Raw genomic sequence first — 22207 nt, forward strand, 5'->3', positions numbered from 1 at the left:
AGCGGTTCATGAAATCGTTCCAGATCTAGCCAACAGACACAGCACGTCACGGGACGTAACCCCGGGTCCAACCTCCCCTCCCATCGCTTGCGACCTCGGTTAGCGGCTGCATGAACCGGGGCAAACGCAACGACCCGTTAAAGCTACAGACTGCAATTTGGGGAATCCCCTTCTTTCGTTCCTGCGCACCCAGCTAAAGCATTTCTATTTGTCGACTCGGCAATGTTTTTGGGAAGACGGCCTCAAGATCGATAGGAAGCTGGGTAATGACTGATTATTACTGCTACTGGCATTTAATTTTTTTTTAATGGCTCTCTGCTGCTATCTGGTTTTCACATTTTCCCTGTTTTAACTGGAGTGGTACTATGGCTGGATGACATGGTTTGTCCCAGGCAGGTGAAAAGCAGCGCATCATTGCAAAAATGGTGATACGCTGCTGTATTCTCAGCTTGCAATTGCATTTTATTGCTGTCGTATACTGTCTGATTGTGACACGAGGTCCATTTCTGTGTGTGTAAATTTCCCAGAGGTGAATTAAAGGAAACAGACCAACCCATGAGAGTTGCAAGGGGGGGACCCGAGGTGGCAGAAGGGTTGCCTGTAAACAGAGGATCCCAATTCAGAACTTACCCTTGCAAGTAGAAAGCCAGCAGAGCAAGCCTTGCTTCTGAGCTGACTTTCTATTTGCAGGGTTGTTGTTTTTTTTTAATTCACGAGAACATTCAAAGCTGGAATCTACCAGGCACCACCAGGCATCAATTTCTCTCCCTCTCCTAAAATACTAGAAGGCATCCAATGAACCTGATGGGCAGTAGGTTCCGGATGGACAAAAAGAAAGACTACTTTACTGGGCGAGAGATTAAAATGTGGAATTCGCTGCCAGAGGATGTTGTGATGGCCACAGGAGTAAACAGCTTTAAATTTGATGGATTCACAGAGGATAGATCTATCAAACGGCTACTCACCATGGTGACTGAGAGGAACCTCCACATTCAAGAGGCACTAAACCTCTGAATCCCAGAGACAGGAAGCAACATCAGGGGAAGGCCTCAGCCTCTGTGCCATTTTTGGCCCTCCAGAGGAACTGGTTGGCCTCTGTGTGAGACAGGATGCTGGACTAGATGGACCACTGGTCTGATCCAGCAGGGCTCTTCTTATGTTCTTATCAGGGAAGGCCTCGGCCCCTCTGCCCTGTTGTTGGACCTCCAGAGGAACTGATGGGCCACTGTGTGAGACAGGATGCTGGACTAGAGGGACCACTGGTCTGATTCAGCAGGGCTCTTCTGATGTTCTTATCAGGGAAGGCCTCAGCCTCTATGCCCTGCTATTGGCCCTCCAGAGGAACTGGTTGGCCACTGTGTGAGACAGGATGTTGGACCAGATGGATTATTGGTCTGATCCAGCAAGGCTGTTCTGATGTTCTTACCAGTGAAGGCCTCGGTCTCTCTGCCCTGTTGCTGGTCCTCCAGAGGAACTGGTTGGCCTCTGTGTGAGACAGGATGCTGGACTAGAGGGACCACTGGTCTGATTCAGCAGGGCTCTTCTGATGTTCTTATCAGGGAAGGCCTCAGCCTCTATGCCCTGCTATTGGCCCTCCAGAGGAACTGGTTGGCCTCTGTGTGAGACAGGATGCTGGACTAGAGGGACCACTGGTCTGATTCAGCAGGGCTCTTCTGATGTTCTTATCAGGGAAGGCCTCAGCCTCTATGCCCTGCTATTGGCCCTCCAGAGGAACTGGTTGGCCTCTGTGTGAGACAGGATGCTGGACTAGAGGGACCACTGGTCTGATTCAGCAGGGCTCTTCTGATGTTCTTATCAGGGAAGGCCTCAGCCTCTATGCCCTGCTATTGGCCCTCCAGAGGAACTGGTTGGCCTCTGTGTGAGACAGGATGCTGGACTAGATGGATTATTGGTCTGATCCAACAAGGGCTCTTCTTATGTTCTTACCAGGGAAGGCCTCGGCCTCTCTGCCCTGTTGCTGGCCCTCCAGAAGAACTGGTTGGCCTTTGTGTGAGACCAGATGCTGGACTAAAAGGACTACTGGTCTGATCCAGCAAGGCTCTTACGTTCTTATGTCACCTGAAGCGATGCTGTCCATTCCACCACTTCATGCTTCCGTGTGTGTGAAACCAGGCCTTGGTAGATTAAATCCACTGAGGGAAAGCTTTTAGAACAGGAAGGGCGTAAGAGTCAAGGGGACTGTTCTTAATTTTTAAGCTGCTTGGACCTTGGGGATTTCAATAAACTCACAGATGATGAAAGTTTTATTGTATTAAGGTAGGACTATGTTTTATTATGTTTAAATTTTAAAATTATTTTTCATGTATTACTATTTTTACTACTAATGGTGGTAGAGAGTGCTGACTTATGGTGATCCCACAGGGTTTTCACAGTAAGAGACAAACAGAGGTGGTTGGCCCTGGCCTGTCTGTGCTTCCTGGGTGGTCTCCCATCCAAGGACTAACCAGGGCTGACCCTGCTTAGCTTCCGAGGTCTGACGAGATCGGGCTAGTCTGGGCCGTCCCTGGCCAATCATTTACCATTGCTATACAAGAAGAAGAAGAGGAGGAGGAGGAGGAGGAGGAGATTGGATTTATACCCCGCCCATCACTACCCAAAGGAGTCTCAGAGCGGTTTACAAACTCCTTTCCCTCCCCCTCCCCACAACAAGACACCCTGTGAGGTAAAAGAGGAAGAAGAGATTGGATTTATACCCCGCCCTTCACTACCCAAAGGAGTCTCAGAGCGGCCTACAAACTCCTCTCCCTTCCCCTCCCCACAACAGACACCCTGTGAGGTAGGTGGGGCTGAGAGAGCTCTGACAGAAACTGCTCTTTTTCAAGGACAGCTCTTGTCAGAGCTACGGCTTGCCCAAGGTCATCCAGCCAGGTGCGAGTGAAGGAGTGGGGAATCAAACCCGGTTCTCCCTGATTAGAGTCCGCGCACTTAACCACGACACCGAACTGGCTCTCAATTGTACCAGCTACAATTACTATTACAAGTTCACTTTATTATTAGTCTCCGATTATTTTAGCCCCAACCTGGATAGCGCAGCCTAGCCTGCATGTGTCAGATCTCGGAAGCAGGGAGAACTCTGGTTGGTACTTGGATCGGAGGCCGCCAAGGAAGTCCGGGGTTGTGACGCAGAGCGCAGGCAATGACAAACCCCCTCTGAACGTCTCTTGCCTTGAAAACCCCACCAGGGGGCGCCATAAGTCGGCTGCGACTTTCCGGCACTTTCTGCTGTCACATGATTTTTAACGCCGATTCCCCACACGTTATGTTTGAAGTTAATTGGCAATGGAGTCATAAAACCAGTGAAGCCATACAATCAAATGTCATTTTTAAAAAATATCAACAAAAACAAGCGGCACACGATGTGACACAGTGATTACAGAGAAGCACGCAAGAGCCTTGCTGGATTAGGCCCAGTGGTCCATCTGGTCCAGCATCGTCCTTCTCAGTGGCCAACAAACAGGCCATGAAGGCCTCCCCCTCCCATGTTGACTCCCAGCATGGGCGTTTAGAGGTAGACTGCCTCTGGCTGTGGAGGTTCCCTTCCGTCACCATGGCTAGCTCCATCCTCCATGAATGTGCTTATAAGAAAAACAACATATCTCGTGGCAAATCTGTGCAAGCAGCTTCCTCCCCCCCACAGAAGGTGAAGTTCTGCTTCATATCCAGGCTATTCTGAATTTGAAAAGAACAAGCCAATATTTACTCGTTTTCTGAGACACCTGAAAACAAAGCAGGTGAGCAAAGAAAACCGGATGGGCAGGAAGGAGGAGGAATGAGTCAACACAGATCCTGCGTCCACTGTTGAATCATTCATCTGCCGGCCACACCTTGCAGCCCTCCAGGAGAGGAAGCCAAAAACATATTACGGCCGCCAATGCTCCCTCTAAGCTGTGGAGTCTTGTGAGCAACAATTCTACTTTGTGAGAAATACAGCTCCGAATGCTGGAAGGGATGTGGCTCAAAGAGTGATTTTTATCACTGTTGGTGGACAACAAACAAGGTAAACAGAATAAGAAGCAAAAGGTGGGTGTGGCTAGATAACCACACTTCTGGTAACATGTGGGTGCGGCCTAATGCGTTAATGAGCTGTGCTGTCAAGGGTGTGGCCTATTATGCTAATGAGTTCCTGCTGGGCTTTTTCTACAAAAAGAGCCCTTTATCTATTCAATTCGGCTTTGCCGCATGTTAGCCACCCTGAGCCACCGGGAGGGCGGGATACAAATCTAAAAATAAATAAATAAATAAATCTCTTCATCACTGGCGGAATAAATGCCGGGATCATTATGTGATGGACAAAATAGCTAACACATATGAAACACACACACGAGGGCACTCAGGATCACAGTCCAAATTTGTATGAAAGTGCTTTGCATTAGTAACCTACTTCACAGGACATTCTACCAGCACATGTCGGCTATGCCGAATGGCTTCATTTACGAGTTGCTTTTTCTTACACAATACACATCTTAATAGTAGGATACTAAGGACCATAACAAAGGGTATAAGGCTTAAGTCAGGTGTAGATCATTGAGCTATATAGTTATTGAAATGTTTTAGGTGTATATGTGTTGAATGCATTCATGTTTATGCTTCCTGGTTTCTTCTGTATCTTTGACTTATCTTTGAATAAAAAAAAATAAAATAAATTCTACTTTGTGAGCTGCTGGCATTAAAGCTGTGAGCGAGCGATTTGGCCGCTGCATAAATTATTGCTCTGGAGCCGTCCTTCCTGAGCGAAGGCAAAAATGTGTGAACCAGAGCCTGAAAACCTGTGAGCTAGGCTTAGAGGGAACACTGGCCGCCAGGCATTTTGGCCCCCTCCCCAAGGCTGCAAAACCAAAAGGGGCAGGAAAAATCTTCAACCCAGAAGAACCAGGAAACCAAGATGGTTGACAACAGGTCTAGTAACAGCATGAATAACAATGGGTTTACATATATTAAATTAACAAAGCTTTAATAGATAACAAAGAGGAATCTCTTTTTTAAAAAGCAGTAAAACATCCTCGGTTTGGTTTTAATGTGTACTTTTACGATTCGTTATGTATTAAAGCTCTAATATATGTGAACCTATTATTCTTATTCATTCAACACCCTCCCCCGTGGCTTATTATTTTATTTATATTATTTTATTTATTTGTATTTTATGGGATTTATATCCTGCCCTCCCTGCATAGCAGGATCAGGATGGGTTCCATCAAACATAATAAACAATATACAACATACAAAGAATTGAAAACAGTTAAAAATGCCAATAAAATACAATAACATTCCTCTGGTACGAGTCATGGCTACAGCCTCATGGATGCCATCTATTTCAAGTTTTGGTCCTTGGATGGTAACGCAGCTCTGACCCGCTGAGGGGAGGCCCGGTTGAGAAGGGGGGACGCCCACCCTTCCGAACTGGGGAAGAGTTCCGCCCGGCGGAAGAGCTCCGTCTTGCAGGCCCTGCGGAACTGTAAAAGGTCCCGCAGGGCCCTGATCTCAAATGGGAGCTCATTCCTACCATCATAAGCCTTGCTATGCCCTGAAGAGCTGGAACCTGGCACCCAGCCCCACTCAGCCTCCTGAAAAGCTCCGGGTGGTCTCAGCGATCCCGTGTTTGGAGCATACGCCACTTTACAACCATTATCTCGCGTATCCAATCAAGATGGGCGGCACATACTTCCTGCTAGAGATGTGAAGGCCCGGAAAAAAAACAGAAAAATTCAGGAAAAAAACGTTTCCCCCTCCCCCCATTTTTTTCCTGAAGCCTTTTTTTGTTTTTTTCCGAAAAATTGGAAAAATTCAAAAAAGAAAACGAAAAAAAAATTGATTCTGGAACATTTTATTTTAACAGGATGAATAAAATATTTTAAGACAAGATGTTCAAATATTTTCCAAAACATTTCTAAAAAATATGTATGGCATCAGATTGATCTAATTTCTGTGCACTGAGGACAAGCAAGTCCTAGGTTACAAACTGAACTCTCCGATGCAAGAACAAGATGCATTTGTTCCTTTAGGAGGTGCTATTGTCACAAGAAAAGAAAAAGGTTTCAGTTTTGTTTTTGCATGTGGGTGGGTATTCTGTATGTAATAATTGTTTGGATACACAATATTTTGAATATGCTAGTTGTGATAATTTCATGCCAAGTAAAAATGTCCATAGTCATATTTTACGTTCCTAAAGTAACAGAATGACTTTCAATCTGGAAAAGAAAAAAGAAGTGCTAATGTGGCATTTTTTTTCAATTTTTCCGAAAATTTCCGTTTTTCCCCGAGCTTCAAAATTTCTGGAAATTTTACATCTCTACTTCCTGCCCTGAACAGGAAGGGGGGGGGAGAGGATGAGATTGGATCTATACCCCGCCCTTCACTACCCAAAGGAGTCTCAGAGCGGTTTACAAACTCCTTTCCCCTCTCCTCCCCACAACAGACACCCTGTGAGGCAGGTGGGGCTGAGAGAGCTCTAACAGAAAGTGCTCTTTTTCAAGAACAGCTCTTATCAGAGCTACGACTTGCCCAAGGTCATCCAGCCAGCTTCAAGTGGAGGAGTGGGGAATCAAACCCGGTTCTCCCAGATTGGAGTCCGCGCACCTTAACCGCGACACCAAACATGACCCGCCCCGGCCATTAAAACCACTGAACAATTAAACCTTCCAATCCACCCTCATTGTTTTCCTGCTCTTGCAAAAGACACGGAGCTTGAGATACCCCCATCCCACCCCCCGAGTTCTGGCTGAGTGCCTGAAGTAACTTAGCAAAGCAGCCCAGTTCTTGCAAGGTGGTTTTCTTCAATCTGGGCCACTTGGGTTTTGCAAGGTTGACTGCTATTGGTTGGGAGAAGGGCCAATGTCTCGCAAAGGGAGGCGGGCATTTGTCAGCTAGCTGCCATTGAGTGCTGTGTAGCCTGGCAGCCTTTCGGCTGCGCTTCCCCTCCCTTCCCCCCCTCTCGTTAGTTCTTTGTAATGCTTTGCCACTTAGCTTTTCTTGCTGCTTCAGATAATGCCCAAGGTCGACAGCTGGAGGTGGGAAGGAGTTTTGGCGTCGCTTCGCTTATTATGTATTCTTGGCCTGAGAACTGAACTTGTGTTTATAATATGGACCGTTGTGTTCCCAAGGGATGGGGCGCTCGTTTTACCTGCTTTCCCGCACGCGGGAAGTGGACCCATTGGCCAGGACCTGGTTCAAGTTCGTTTATTATGTTGCCCCTCAGTGTCTGTAGTTATTCCTAACAATTCTTATGTTCCTGTTTGCTCCATCGCTTTGTAATAAAATTCTACTTTGATTCAAACGTGGATTTATTCGAATGCTTGGGGATCGGACAGCATTGAACACAGCGAGCTCAGGTCTCCAAGAAGGTCACCTTCAAGTGGGGAGGGGGGGGTCAGCTCAGAAATGGGGGGAGGGGAGCTTCCCAATGGCAGATCCAAAATGCAACGCCAAGAGAGTGCACATACCACCATATACGACTCGTTGTTGCACGCTTCGGAGAAGATGCTCGGGGCCGCTGAGTGCGCCAGTTCCCCCTCTTCGGGGGCGTAATCATCCCGTTCCAGAAGAGTCATTAGATACCGGGCTGGGGACAAAAGAAGAAAAAACATAAAAAGACAGTCAAAGGAACATGGGCTTAGGAGGAGCAACAGGGGAAAGGACAAAATCTCTATCCCACTCGTGGGCTTCCCTCTTTGGGACCTCTGGGCTGTCCTCTGTTGGAAACGGAAGGCAAGGCTGTGTGAACCTTTGCGGGAACCAGGGGTCATTTCCTGCAGGAGCGCACAGGAGCGGAGCTCCGGCAGTAAGGAGCTCAGGGGGTGGGCACATGCAACAAGCCCCGCCCCCTGCTCCCAGCAGCTCTCAGTCGGGTCATGAGGAACAAGAAGCAGCCAGGTAAGTTGCAGACACCCCCCCAGTCCGCCTTCATGTACAAGCTCTCCCTCCTCTGTGAGAACAGATCTGCACGTCCCCCCCCCAATAGCTAGCAATCCAAAATAGTCCAGTGGAGCCTGAGCGGTGGGTGTTGCCTTCTGACACACTTTCGGTGACGTCAGGAGGTATGGCATATACAAATAAGTTATGCTAATGAGTTATGCTAATGAGCCCCTGCACCTTTTTTTCTACTAAATGACCCCTGTGTCAGCTATGCTGCCATGATGTTTATGGGCGAGAGTGGATCTGCTTGACCTGTGTACCAACTGATGCTGCATTCCTTTGTCTTTGCTTCTCTATGACCTTGCTAGCTCGTTGTCTGTGTAGTGTCTCCCCGTCTATTACCCATGGGATAGGCAGGGCTTTTTTTGTACAAAAAGCCCAGCAGGAACTCATTAGCATAATAGGCCACACCCAACAGCAGGAACTCATTAGCCTATTAGGCCACACCCCTGACAGCACAGCTCATTGGCATATTAGGCCACACCCCCATGTTACCAGAAGTGTGGTCATCCAGCCACACCCACCTTTTGCTTCTTATTCTGTTTACCTTGTTTGTTGTCCAAACCTCTACCGCGTGTGGGAGTCAGGCCGATTGGCCTAGTTGTGGGTGTGGGTGTGCGTACGAATATCCTATATCCCTTTATGCTTGTAGGAAAGTCGCCATTCCTAACAGTGACAATGTTACTGCCTCTATAGCTCTTGCAATAAAGTATAACCTTGTGTACTCCTTTGTTTGGCTGTGAAACCTGACACCCTGGCGGGAACTATTCTTCTCGTAGGTTTCCGTAACTAGGAAAATGTTCCTATCCGTCGGCCTCTTACTGTTCTCTAGCCGCTGGAGGCTCTTGCGTCCTTTGGCCTTGGGAATGAGGTCCGAGTTGCGAATGGCCTGGTTAATATAATGTTGCTTCCGTTTGGCTGGGGAATATCGCTTGGTGGAAGAGTTGCCCAGAGGCGGCAGACAATCTTCGATCCTCCTGCAGAGGGACAAAAGCAGACGGAGAAAGAAGAGAGTGTTGAACGATGCTTATTTATTTGCGGTCAAAGGCCATTTATCAAAATAACACACGTTCGTTCAACACAGGCAGATTAGCTTCCAGCTCTGAAAATAAACATGCCACCTTGAAATCATGAACGTGCGAAAAGGAGAAAAGTTTAACAGTCCGTTATATCAAAATAATTACGAGATGCTTAAAACCAAACTACTTGTGAGTCATGCAAAAGGTAAATGAGGATTCCACTTGATCTGCTTCTTATTGTGAGATCTTACCAGCTGCCAGCAGAATTTTGCTATTTGTCTGGAGATCTGCTGATTTTCCTCTATCAAAAGTTTCTTTAGATCAGCACTATCGGCATCAAGGACTGGTCTATCCAGGTAAAGGTTCCCTTGCTCGAAAGCCAGTCGAATCTGACTCTAGGGTTGTGGTGCTCATTTCTGTTTCAAAGCCGAAGAGCCAGCGCTGTCCGAAGACGTTTCCGTGGTCATGTGGCCGGCATGACTAAACACCAAGGCGCACAGAACGCTGTTACCTTCCCACCGAAGTGGTACCTATTTATCTACTTGCAATCTCTTGCTTTCGAACTGCTAGGTTGGCAGGAGCTGGAACTAGAGACGGGAGCTCACTCCATCATGCGACAGCTCGGTCTCGAACTGCTGAACTACCGACCTTCCACAGCCTGCAGTTCAGTGTCTTAACCACTTGAGCCACCGCAGCTCCTGGTCTATCCAATGGGGGGCAATAGGCTTATCTCTATAAACCTGATGAAAAGGGCACCGAAAGAACACGTGGAACATCCAATTCCACTTCTCCCGTAAAGCACCTGTCTTCATATGGTATCTGTCTATATCTTCCTTCTAAAACCTTAGAGGAAATAGTCGCACAACGAGCCAGGGTTAGAGCTCTTCTATAGGGTGGCACATCCAGATAAGTCAGGTATTTAGCCATTTTCATTACATATCTGGAGTTATTATGGACCAGGAAAGAAGCTCGATTTAAATCCCCGTGGCACTCTAGATCACAAATCCTTTGTTTCATTATACTTCTCGCCTGTATGCTGTTTTGCGCCAATAAATCCTCAGGCGAGAGTCCCGTTTTTTTCTAACTTAGTCTTGGTCATTCGAATCCACCTTGGCTGATAGGGATCTTTGTTTATTAGGGGGGAAAAAGTCCTTTTTGATTTGAATGAATCTTGAGCCGTTGATATGCAGAGGATAACAATACTCTGGCTTCTCTTCTCATTAGACCGGTTTCCAGGCGTAGAAGGGCTTTCGGCACCCCCGGAGGAACCTGTAAACCCCTGCGAACGAATCTGGATTGAACCTTCTCAAAAGCACATAAATTAGTGAAGAAGGGTGTTGATTTGGAACTTTCCCAATCCAGTCCCTGTTCTTTCCACCACCAATCGTGAACAGGAGCACACCGTTAAGTAGAACGAACCAGGCGGGTGGTTTTAGATATGCTGTGTTATAGAACTGCCACCAAATATTTGGCCACCTGTACAGTAACTCCGTTTTCTGCATCTCTTAATAACTAAGATGGTGAGGAGCTGGGTATGTTTAGCCTGGAGAGGAGACGACTGAGAGGTGATATGATAACCATCTTCAAGTATCTGAAGATGTCCTAAAGAGGATGGTGCGGAGTTGTTTTCTGTGGCCCCAGAAGGTCGGACCAGAACCAACGGGTTGAAATTAAATAAGAAGAGTTTTCAGCTAAACATTAGGAAGAAATTCCTGACAGTTAGAGCCGTTCCTCAATGGAACTGGCTTCCTCAAGAGGTTGGTGGGCTCTCCTTCTTGGGAGGTTTTCAAACAGAGGCTAGATGGCTATCTGACAGCACTGCGGAGTCTGTGAACTTAAGCAGCTCATGAGAGGGAGGGCAGGAAGGGTTGCCTCAGTGCTTAGTTCTTGTGGCCCTTTCTTACACGCCCAGGGAAATGTTGATTGCCACTTTGGGGTCAGGAGGCAATTTTTCTCCAGGCCAGTTTGCCTGGGGATCCTGGAGATTTTTTTGTCATCTTCTGAGCTTGGAACAGGGGTCACTGAGGGTGTGTGTGTGGGGAGGTATTTGTGAATTTCCTGCATTGTGCAGGGGGTTGGACTAGATGACCCCGTAGGTCCCCTTCCAACTCTATGATTCTAAGAATTTTTCTCCTCCAGGGAACCAGTCATCTCCAACTAATGGGAGAATTAAGTTTGATCTGAAATCTGAAACTGCAAGCCAATCTAATACTACATGATCAATAGAGTCTATTTGATCTACGTACATGAACACACACGTAGCTGCCTTGTATTGAATCATCCCCGTGGTGCATCAAGAAGAAGAGGAGATTGGATTTATACCCCGCCCTTCACTACCCAAAGGGGTCTCAGAGCGGCTTACAGTCTCCTCTCCCTTCCCCTCCCCACAACAGAAACCCTGTGAGGTAGGTGGGGCTCAGAGAGCTCTGACAGAAACTGCTCTTTTTCAAGAACAGCTCTTGTCAGAACTATGGCTTGCCCAAGGTCATCCAGCAGCTGTGAGTGGAGGAGTGGGGAATCAAACCCAGTTCTCCCAGATTATTATTTATTTATTTATTTATTATTTATATTTCTATCCCACCCTCCCCGTAGGCTCAGATTAGAGTCCGCGCACTTAACCACGACACCACCAAACTGGCTCAGTATTGTCTTCTCAGATTGGCAGTGTCTACTCCAGGGTCTCAGGCAGAGGTCTTTCACCTCACCTACTGCCAGATCTTTTTAACTGGAGATACCGGGGATTGAACCTGGGACCTTCTGCATGCCAAGGAGAGGCTCTATCATCAAACCATCACTCTTCCCTAACCTATCAGAGAACGGTATGCCGTGGGATCTCCCCGTTAAAACTGCAGGTGAAAGTGCATTCAACCGTGATAACACAAATGCCCTTCTATACTTTGGGATCGTTCGCAGAAGAAAATAGCTTGGCATTGCAATCAGAGGGAATAGAATATCTGGGCTCTAGTGGTCATGTTTCTGTACTCCAGAACTTTCAAACAACATTTTATCAAATTTGTAAAATTTCAGAATCTTTAGCTTACAGAGAATCTAACCAGAAATCTGATTCATTTTATGGCCGTTGGCATCCTATTTTAAACAAATTGGAATTTATTTTAGAAAATATTAGTAGTTCTCAACAATCTCAATATTATTCCTTTATACGTCACAATTGGGTACTATAGTGTTAAACTTATTATAAAAACCTGTGGCATAAAAAGTAATATTTTGGAATTTTGTATTATTATTTTTTTCGGCTTTACTACGCTATTATACTTAGACTTTTAAGCTTGTACCTGGACTCTTAGTTATATATGTTGAAAGTTGTATGTTTTGTTGTTTGTTGTTTAACGTTTTGTAACAGATGTCATATTGTATTTTGTCTATAGATATTAATAAAAGTTTATTATTTTAAAAAAAAACATTTTATCAAATTTGGCACTTAAAAAAAAAACACCACCCAAAAGTATTATTCCACCTCTTGTGGCAGAAAAAGCAATGCTGAATTCAGACACGGCGGAAGTTATGCTCGTCAGGCAAGCTGATGCTTTAGAGGGACAGGATCCACCTGCCTTAGACGGAGTGGAGTGGGCCATCTGCAAAGCAGCCTAAGAGCTTTAGGGTTCTTGCGGACCCAGCCTCGCTCTCTGTGAAGCAGATTGGCACAATGGCCCAAAGCGCCTTCTGTTGGCTGCCCCTGGTTCACCAACCCTCTCCTCTCTTTGACTCAGCCAGGCTGGCCATACTGACACACATGTCTGGAACCTCACGGCTGGATTACTGCAATGGGCTCTGTGTTGGGCTGCCCTTGAAGACTGCAGCTGGCCCAGAATGCGGCTGTCCAATTATTGTCAGAGGGCAGCCAATGGGAATGCATCACATCAATCTGAAAACAGCTATAAGAGCTGCCAGTTGATTTCCAAGTCCTATTCGAGGGGAGGAAGAAGAGGAGGAGGAGGAGGAGGAGGAGGAGGAGGAGGAGATGGGATTTATAACCTGCCCTTCACTACCAGAAGGAGTCTCAGAGCGGCTTACAATCTCCTTTCCCTTCCCCTCCCCGCAACAGACACCCTGGGAGGTAGGTGGGGCTGAGAGAGCTCTTTCGAGGACTGCCCCTGAGAGAACGGCTCAGAATGAACTTGTGACTGACCCAAGGTCACACCAGCAGCTGCATGTGGAGGAGTGGGGAATCAAACCTGGTTCTCCCAGATCAGAGTCCGTGTTCCTAACCGCTACACCAAACTGGCTATGTTAGTCTGTCTGTAGAGCAAGAGTCCAGTCACACCTTAAAGACTAAAATAAATATATATGGCAGGGTATGAGCTTTCATGAGTCATTGCTCACTCCTTCACGTAGGTAGTCTGTCTGTAGTAGTAGAAAAGAGCAAGAGTCCAGTCACACCTTAAAGACTAAATATATATATATAGCAGGGTATGAGGTTTCATGAGTCACTGCTCACTTCTTCACGTAGGTATCTGAAGAAGTGAGCAGTGACTCACTAAAGCTCATACCCTGTCACATATTTTGTTAGTCTTTAGGGTGTGACTGGATTCTGGCTCTTTTCTAAGTATGACAACGAGCAATTTATGGAGGAAGAAGGCACTTGAAGCATATTAAAGTTAACCGACATCAGTAAAGGGTTACAAGAATGTCAAAAAGAGCCAACTGAGGTTTCTAAACACCGGGTCCCGTTGAGCTGTTAAAACTGTAGTGAGCAGGAAACCTACATCCCTGTTTAAGCCAGGATGACGAGCGGTATTTCGTTTCTTGCATCCCAATTCAGTACTTTCATGCTGTATATTCCCTTTGATGGTTGTTGGTTCTTGGGGGTTTTTTTGTTTTTTTTTAAGAACAGTGTTTTTCAGATCTGCAACAGCGTGTCCAGGAAAATCAAAAGGTTCTCCGCTGGTTTCTGGATGCTGCGATTTCTTATGTCTGACATATGCCGACTGATCCTTTTGCACAGGGACTGACACATTTCTCCAGTGTAGACACACCCACTCATTTTGGGTGACATCCACCGGTAGTCTCCTCCTGTCTCTTTCCTGTCCGTCATGGAGCAGGGCTGGCTTTGTGGACCTGCTCTTTTACTGTACAGGGGGGCTCTGTTCAGCTACATTTGAATCCAGTAGCTCCTTAAGAGCTCCGTGGGAACAAATATTTAAAATAAACAATACACAAAACGAATCTGTGCTTAAACCTGACATTATTCATCAGCCATCTCTGCCTCCGTTCTGCCTAGCAAACGTAACTTTGTCAGTTGTAGATTTTTTAAAGGACAAGTCTAAACATTAGGAATAACCCAGCTTAGGTTTCCAAATGTTAAAATACGTACACATATTCATCAGCCGCGACACCTGGGACCACCGCAAAACGCTTTCAAAATCCTCTCCTGGTTTCTTTCTCCCCTACCGGAGAATCATCCCGATTTGTGAGTCAGAAGAGAGACACCCCCTCCCCTTTGTTCATTTTTGGACGGCTCCATTGTCCCTTTCAAATAAAGGCTTTTGGTATTCCCTGTTTTCCACACAGGACGTCAGGGAACTCATAATGGTTGGGGAAAGAGAATCACGGCTCTTCTGGACCAATCCAGTACTGCTCCAGACATGAAAGTATTTCATGCACAGGAATGTTCCTCCGCCCTTGTTGTTCATATTGTCTTTTAACCCTGCTTTTCAGGCAAAAACGGTCATCCCAAGACGCTTATGGGAAACACAACACGAACGCAATTTAAAAATTCAATAATATTTTTTCCCCTTGACTAGAAGATTTTCTTTTCAGCAGATCCGGATCTACACATTACTGGATATAGAGAAGAAGAAGAGAAGAGATTGGATTTATACCCCGCCCTTCACTACCCAAAGGTGTCTCAGAGCGGCTTACAAACTCCTTTCCCTTCCCCTCCCCACAACAGACACCCTGTGAGGTAAAAGAAGAAGATTGGATTTACACCCCGCCCTTCACTACCCATAGGAGTCTCAGAGCGGCTTACAAACTCCTTTCCCTTCCCCTCCCCACAACAGACACCTTGTGAGGTAAACGAAGAAGAGGAGATTGGATTTATACCCCGCCCTTCACTACCCAAAGGAGTCTCAGAGCGGCTTACAAACTCCTTTCCCTTCCCCTCCCCACAACAGACACCCTGGGAGGTAAAACAAGAAGAAGAGATTGGATTTATACCCCGCCCTTCACTACCCAAAGGAGTCTCAGAGCGGCTTACAAACTCCTTTCCCTTCCCCTCCCCACAACAGATACTCTGTGAGGTAGGTGGGGCTGAGAGAGCTCTGACAGAAACTGCTCTGTTTTCAAGAACAGCTCTTATCAGAACTATGGCTTGCCCAAGGTCATCCAGCCAGGTGCAAGTGGAGGAGTGGGGAATCAAACCCGGCTCTCCCAGATTAGAGTCCGTGCAGTTAACCACTACACCAAACTTCATATACATGAAGCTGCCTTATACTACATCACGCCCTTGGCCTACCTGGGTCAGTATTGTCTACTTAAACTGGCAGCGGCTCTCCAGGGTGTCAGGAAGAACTCTTCCACATCACCCACTACTAGAGTCTTTTTACTGAAAATGATGGGAATCAAACCTGTCTCCTTCTGCACGTCAAGTACAGCCCCTCCCACATGGTTGGGTGGCAGCTGATTGCCCTGACAGGAATGTTGCTCCATAGTGCTTTGGACATAAGAACCTAAGAAGAGCCCTGCTAGATCAGACCAATAGTCCACCTAGTCCAGCATCCTGTCTCACACAGGGGCCAACCAGTTCCTCTGGAGGACCAACAGCAGGGCAGAGAGGCCGAGGCCTTCATAAGAACATCAGAAGAGCCCTGCTGGATCAGACCACTGGTCCATCTAATCCAGCATCCTGACGCAGTGGCCAACCAGTTTTCTGGATGGTCAACAACAGGGCAGAGAGGCCGAGGCCTTCCGTGATAAAAGCCCTGCTGGATCAGACCAATGGCCCATCTAGTCCAGCATCCTGTCTCACACAGTGGCCAGCCGGTTCCCCTGGATGGCTAACAACAGGGCAGAGAGGCTAAGGCCTTCCCTGAGAAGAACATAAGAAGAGCCCTGCTGGGTTAGACCACTGGTCCCTCTAGTCCAGCATCCCATCTCACACGGTGGTCAACTAGTTCCACTGGAGGGCCTACAACAGGGCAGAGAAGCCAAGGCCTTCATAAAAACATCAGAAGAGCCCTGCAGGATTAGACCAGTGGTCCATCTAGTCCAGCATCCTGTCTCACACAGAGGCCAGCCAGTTCCTCTGGAGGGCCAACAACAGGGCATAGATGCCAAGGCCTTCCCTTATAAGAACATAAGAGGAGCCCTGCTGGATCAGACCAGTGGTCCCTGTAGCCCAGCATCCTGTCTCACACAGCGGACAACCAGTTCCTCTGGAGGGCCAGCAACAGGGCACAGAGGCTGAGGCCTTCCCCTGCCGTTGCCTCCTGGCTCTGGGGTTCAGAGGTTCAGTGCCTCTGAATGTGAAAGTTCCCCTCAGTCGCCATGGCTAGTAAGCACTGACAGACTTTTCCTCCATGAATCTATCTAATCCCCTTTTATCCTTTTCCTAAGAATCCCTAACATGGTGTTTGCCTTTCTCACCACTTTCACGGAGCTATCCGCTATGACCCCAAGATCTTTTTCCCTCTCAGTCACAGCAAGTTAGCCTATGCTCGAAGTTGGGATTTTTTTGCCCCAGTGTGCATCCCCTTACACTTACCAACATTGAACTTCCTTTGCCACATCGTCACCCACTCACCCAGTTTGTGGGGGTCCTCTCGGAGCACTTCACAGTCAGCCTTGGTTGTCACCAGTATTCCCTCTAAACTGAGTTAGTGTGAGCTAGCTCACAGTTTTTTAGCCTTCAGCTCACACATTTTTGTCTTAGCTCAGGAAGGAAGGCTCTGGAGCAAACTAATTTATCCAGTATCCAAATCGCTGGCTCACAACTTTAATGCCAGTGGCTCACAAAGTAGAATTTTTGCTCACAAGGCTCCACAGCTTAGAGGGAGCATCGGTTGTCACCATCCCAAAGAATTTCGTGTCATCTGCAACCTTGTCCACTACACTACCCACCCCTGGTTCCAGATCATTTATGGAAAAAAATTAAGTAGTACTGGCCCCAATACCGATCCTCGTGGGACCCCACTGTTGACTTCCCTCCATTGTGAGAACTACCCATCCATTCCCACTCTTTGCTTCCTGTCATTGAACCAGTTTTTGATCCAAAAAAGAACCCGTCCTCTTATCCCATAACTACTACGTTTACTCCGGAGACTTTGGTGAGGTACCTTGTCAAAAGCCCTTTGAAAGTCCAGGTATATAATGTCTACTGGGTCACTCTGCAATACTCTATAAATGCCAGATGGTATTCTCTCAGTTATCTTTGCCGCCTCCCTGGCAAAGGAGGCTAGTGTTAAAACTGCTTCAGCTGTCTTGCATTGGGAGGATTTTTCATGACTTCAAGCATTTCTGTATAAATAGACTTTCAGGATTGAAATCAAAGCGTAAGGCAAAAAGACAAAAAGGCCTCGCACCCAGCCCCTACCAATGCTCCCTCTATACTGTGGAGTCTCGTGAGCAAAAATTCTACTTTGTGAGCTACTGGCATTAAAGTTGTGAGCAAGTGATTTGGCTGCTGCATAAATTCATTTGCTCTGGAGCCATGTTTCCTGAGCTAACTAGAGATGTGAAGGCCCGGAAAAATCCGGAAAAATTCGGGAAAAAAACATTTTTTTTCCTGAAGCCTTTTTGTTTTTTTCCGAAAAATTGGAAAAATTGATTATGGAACGTTTTATTTTAACATGATGAATACAATATTTTAAGACCAGGTGTTCAAATATTTTCCAAATCATTTCTAAAATATATATATATGGTATCAGATTGATGTAATTTCTGTGCACTGAGGACAAGCAAGTCCTAGGTTACAAACTGAACTCTCCAATGCAAGAACAAGATGCATTTCTTCCTTTAGGAGGTGCGATTGTCAGAAGAAAATAAAAAAGTTTCAGTTTTGTTTTTGCATGTGGGTGGGTATTCTGTAATAATTGTTTGGATACACTATATTTTTAATATGCTAGTTGTGATAATTTCATGCCAAGTAAAAATGTCCATAGTCATATTTTATGTTCCTAAAGTAACAGAATGACTTTCAAACTAGAAAAGACAAAAGAAATGCTAATGTAGCATTTTTTTCAATTTTTCCAAAAAATTCCATTTTTTTCTGGGGGGGAAACGGAAAAAAAACGGGTTTTTTTCCGAGCTTCAAAATTTCCAGAAATTTTACATCTCTAGAGCTAACACAAAAAATGTATGAGCCGGAGGCTAAAAAACTGTGAGCTAGCTCACACTAACTCAGCTTAGAAGGAACAATGCCCCCCCCCCCCGGGGACCGCATATCCTAGAAGCCAAACTGGGATGACATTATCTGCTGCTGAGGCACGACGGCGTTTTAATGCTGATGTTTTACTGAAATAAGGATGATTTTATGGATTTTAAATTGATTACTGTAATATGTTTTTAATATTGTAAATCTGCATTAATTGCAGGCACATATATGTTGTTCCCCACCCTAAGCCTACAATATGGGGAGGGTGGGCTATAAGTCTAATTAAATAAATAAAAACAAAATAAAATGTAGAGCTCAGCAGTTTAGTCATTCAACAATTAAAGACGAGAGGACACGAGAACTACTTTCATTAAAATTTAGACAGAATCTGGCATTAGTTTGCAAGAAACAGAGTTGTTAAAAACCTATGTATTACAGAAAACAAGGGTCAAACAGTAAATCTGGGCATCTCTTTCCGGAACATATTGCAGTGGCAAAGGATTATTATTAACTGGGCAATTCAAACGACAACCCAGGAAGGTAGGCCACTTACAGGGGTTACTCCCTTCACAACTTCAATGGACTTAGAAGAGGTAACTCTGTTTAGGATTTATTTACTGCCTTCATTTATACTCTGTCTTTCTCACAAAGATTCAAGAAGGATTACAAAATGTAAAAAAAAAAAAATCAGAAATCCAGTCAACAATTCAGCAAGGCTAGGATGACATAATTAGGAAACAATGCGTACGAAAAACTAAGGCACTATTATCATCTTACAGACAGGAAGTGCAGGCAGAGAAACTGAGGCTTTCCACGGCCACAGAGTAAGCTTCTAACTTATTCACTTTATATCCCCCTTTTCACTCCAATGGGAGACCCAAAGCAGCTTATTTGCCCCCCTCTCCTCCATTGTATCCTCACAACAACCACCATCTTGTGAGGTAGTGAAAAAGATTTTGACCTCTACTCCACAGCAAAAACAGAATAATTTCACATAAGGCTACGTACATTTTGCCTCCTTTTAGGGATTTTTCTGCCCTGAAGGGCTGTTTTGGGGGCCCCAACATGGGAACGGTTGGGCCAGTAGCAACATCCTTTGTAACCGGTGTGGTGTCGTGGTTAGTGTCAGACTGGGAGACACAGGTTCGAATCCTCACTCTGCCATGGAAACTTGCTGGGTGACCTTGGGCCAGTCACACACTCTCTCAGCCTAACCTACCTCACAGCTTTGTAGATATGAAAAAAAAACAGAGGAGAAGAGAATGATGTGAGCTGCTCTTATTCCCCATTGCGGAGGGAGGGTATAAACGAAGTAACTAAACAAGTAGATAAATTAGCCCTTGAATAGATCTCTCCTTCTTTAATCCACCTGATCTCATATATATAACTCTCTTCCAAAGCCATCTAACCAATAACCAGGGAAATGTGTGTGCGTACCTCCTCTTAAGAAGGAGCAATAATAAACAGTGGGTATTAATTCATTTCAGTTACTTGCATTTTATGCTTATCCATCAAACACATCCAAAAAAACAATGCACGCTGGGATAAATTCAAAACACTAAAAACAACAGCCAGCAATAAACTAATAAAATAGCAGTCCTTTTACGTTTTAATAATGAAAAAATATATACACATGACTCATTAGTAACAGTAAACGTGGCTGGCGACCTTCCCTAATCAAAAAGAAGAAAACATCTGGGGCTTTGAGATGTATTGTGGGGGGGGGGGGGGGAGAGAGCTAACATGTTTGTAGACGTGAGAGCGGGGTGATAAAACAATTATTGCAACTAACCAGCAGGATGCCCTGACACAAGAGGCAATGGCTCAGCTACAAAACAGAGAAGCGCTGGCAGATTTGGGGCCCTACGGTTAGCTGTTGCCCAACTGCCTCTGTAGAACCTCCCTGTTCAGGAGCAGTCTACCCCACCAGCCCCATTTCTTGGGGAGTTGAAAGCTGTCGGTCCTTTTAAGTAAGGTTACTACATTATGAGAAGCGAAAAAGACGACACATCCCCCCCACCCCTCTTTCCAGCAAGTGATCCCCAGGACTAGTCTCATTTCAAATAATAGAAGAAGAATAAGAGATTGGATTTATACCCCGCCCTTCACTACCCAAAGGTGTCTCAGAGCGGCTTACAAACTCCTTTCCCTTCCCCTCCCCACAACAGACACCCTGTGAGGTGGATGGGGCTGAGAGAGCTCTGACACAAACTGCTCTTTTTCAAGGACAGCTGTGCCAGAGCTTGTGACTGACCCAAGGTCACACCAGCAGGTGCAAGTGGAGGAGTAGGGAATCAAACCCCGTTCTCCCAGATCAGAGTCCGCACACTTAACCACTACACCAAACTGGCTCTAATACCCCAACTATTGAAGCTGTGATCGTCGCTGCTAGCTAGGACCATGCCTAGCCTTCCAACCCCAAAAGAGGGCATTTGCATGAGGTTTTTAAAGGGGACAGGCACCAAAAAGAGAGAGGCCACGTCCTCTAAAGAAGAGGGCATCTGCCAGCCAGCCAGCCCTCCCTTTCTCCCTCCAGTTCTTGCAACCGCTGGGCCCTTCCAGGAGGAGGGAGGGAGCATGCACGATCAAGCTGGTTTGCTGCTGTCGCTACTCACCCGGGGGTCTGCTCCAGGGGGGCGGCTGCTTCCTCCTCCGCCCTCCCCGCTTCCCTCCCCTTGAGAAACACCATCTCTAGGGCGGCAGCCCCGGCCTGGCCGGGCCCAAACAGGGAAGCCAAGCACTTCCCCCCCAGCCGCCCCGCCCCAGGAAGTGACGTCAGAGGTGGGGAGGTGAAGCCAGGAGGGCGGGGCTCCTTGCCCGCCTGCCCTTCCCCTTCCCAAGGCTGGGGCTTTGCAGAGGGGAGCGGTGCCCGGTGTTGGGTGGGCACCAGTGCTCCCTCTAAGCTGTGGAGTCCTGTGGGCAAAAAAATCTACTTTGTGAGCTCCTGGCATTCAAGTGGTGAGCGAGCGGTTTGGCTGCTGCGTACATTCCTTTGCTCTGGAGCAACACCCCATCTAAGCTGTGGAGCTTTGTGAACAAAAATTCTACTTTATAAGCTACCACTGGCATTAAAGTTGTTAGCAGCGATTTAGGAATTGCATAAATTAGTTTGCTCTGGAGCCCTCCTTCCTGAGCCAAGACGAAAATGTGTGAGCCGGAGGCTAAAAAACGGTGAGCTGGCTCACACTAACCCAGCTTAGAGGGAACACTGCTCTGGAGCCCTCCTTCCTGAGCCAAGACAAAAATGTGTTTGCTGAAGGCTAAAAAACTGTGAGCTGGCTCACAATAACCCAGCTTAGAGGGAACTCTACTCTGGAGCCCTCCTTCCTAAGCCAAGACGAAAATGTGTGAGCTGGAGGCTAAAGAACTGTGAGCTGGCTCACACTAACCCAGCTTAGAGGGAACACTGCTCTGGAGCCCTCCTTCCTGAGCCAAGACGAAAATGTGTGAGCCGGAGGCTAAAAAACTGTGAGCTAGCTCACACTAACCCAGCTTAGAGGGAACACTGCCTGGAGCCCTCCTTCCTGAGCCAAGACAAAAATGTGTGAGCCGGAGGCTAAAAAACTGTGAGCTGGCTCACACTAACCCAGCTTAGAGGGAACACTGCATGGAAGTTTGCACAGCAAGAGAAAGAACTGGGGATCGTGGGGAGTTATACGGTGTTTGTGTCTGCGGTGGTTCCTCTGCATTAAATAAATAAAATTCGGCAACTCACCAGGCAGGCTTGCCCTCCCCTGTCAAGAGCGCCTGATTTGCATAATATCCTCCCAGAATGCAATGGGGTGGTGAACACCAAGCGGCTATTTCACATATTATTGTTTCCTAATGAAAACGTTTAAATACTAGAAGGTAAAAAGGAATCGAAATGGACCATTGCCGAGCACATAAAACTAGCTTGGTAAAATACAAAAGGGAAGCCTATATACTG

At 46.5% G+C, this 22207-nt stretch overlaps 1 protein-coding gene across 1 annotated transcript in view; it reads right to left on the minus strand.

The window, feature by feature from the left end:
- The window catches only part of R3HDM4 (R3H domain containing 4), a 29795-nt gene extending 8765 nt beyond the window's left edge, over positions 1-21030 (minus strand). Inside the window, exons 1-3 of the mRNA XM_015423529.1 lie at positions 20895-21030; positions 8752-8906; positions 7461-7576 (exon numbers count right to left, since the gene is read on the minus strand). Coding sequence (XP_015279015.1) covers positions 7461-7576; positions 8752-8906; positions 20895-20968 — 345 coding nt within the window. The 5' untranslated portion in view covers positions 20969-21030. The remainder of the gene's footprint in view (positions 1-7460; positions 7577-8751; positions 8907-20894) is intronic.
- Between the last annotated feature and the right edge of the window lie 1177 nt (positions 21031-22207).

Source organism: Gekko japonicus, unplaced genomic scaffold (assembly GCF_001447785.1).
Source record: "Gekko japonicus isolate JY-2015 unplaced genomic scaffold, Gekko_japonicus_V1.1 scaffold3145, whole genome shotgun sequence".
NCBI classification, from domain to species: domain Eukaryota; kingdom Metazoa; phylum Chordata; class Lepidosauria; order Squamata; family Gekkonidae; genus Gekko; species Gekko japonicus.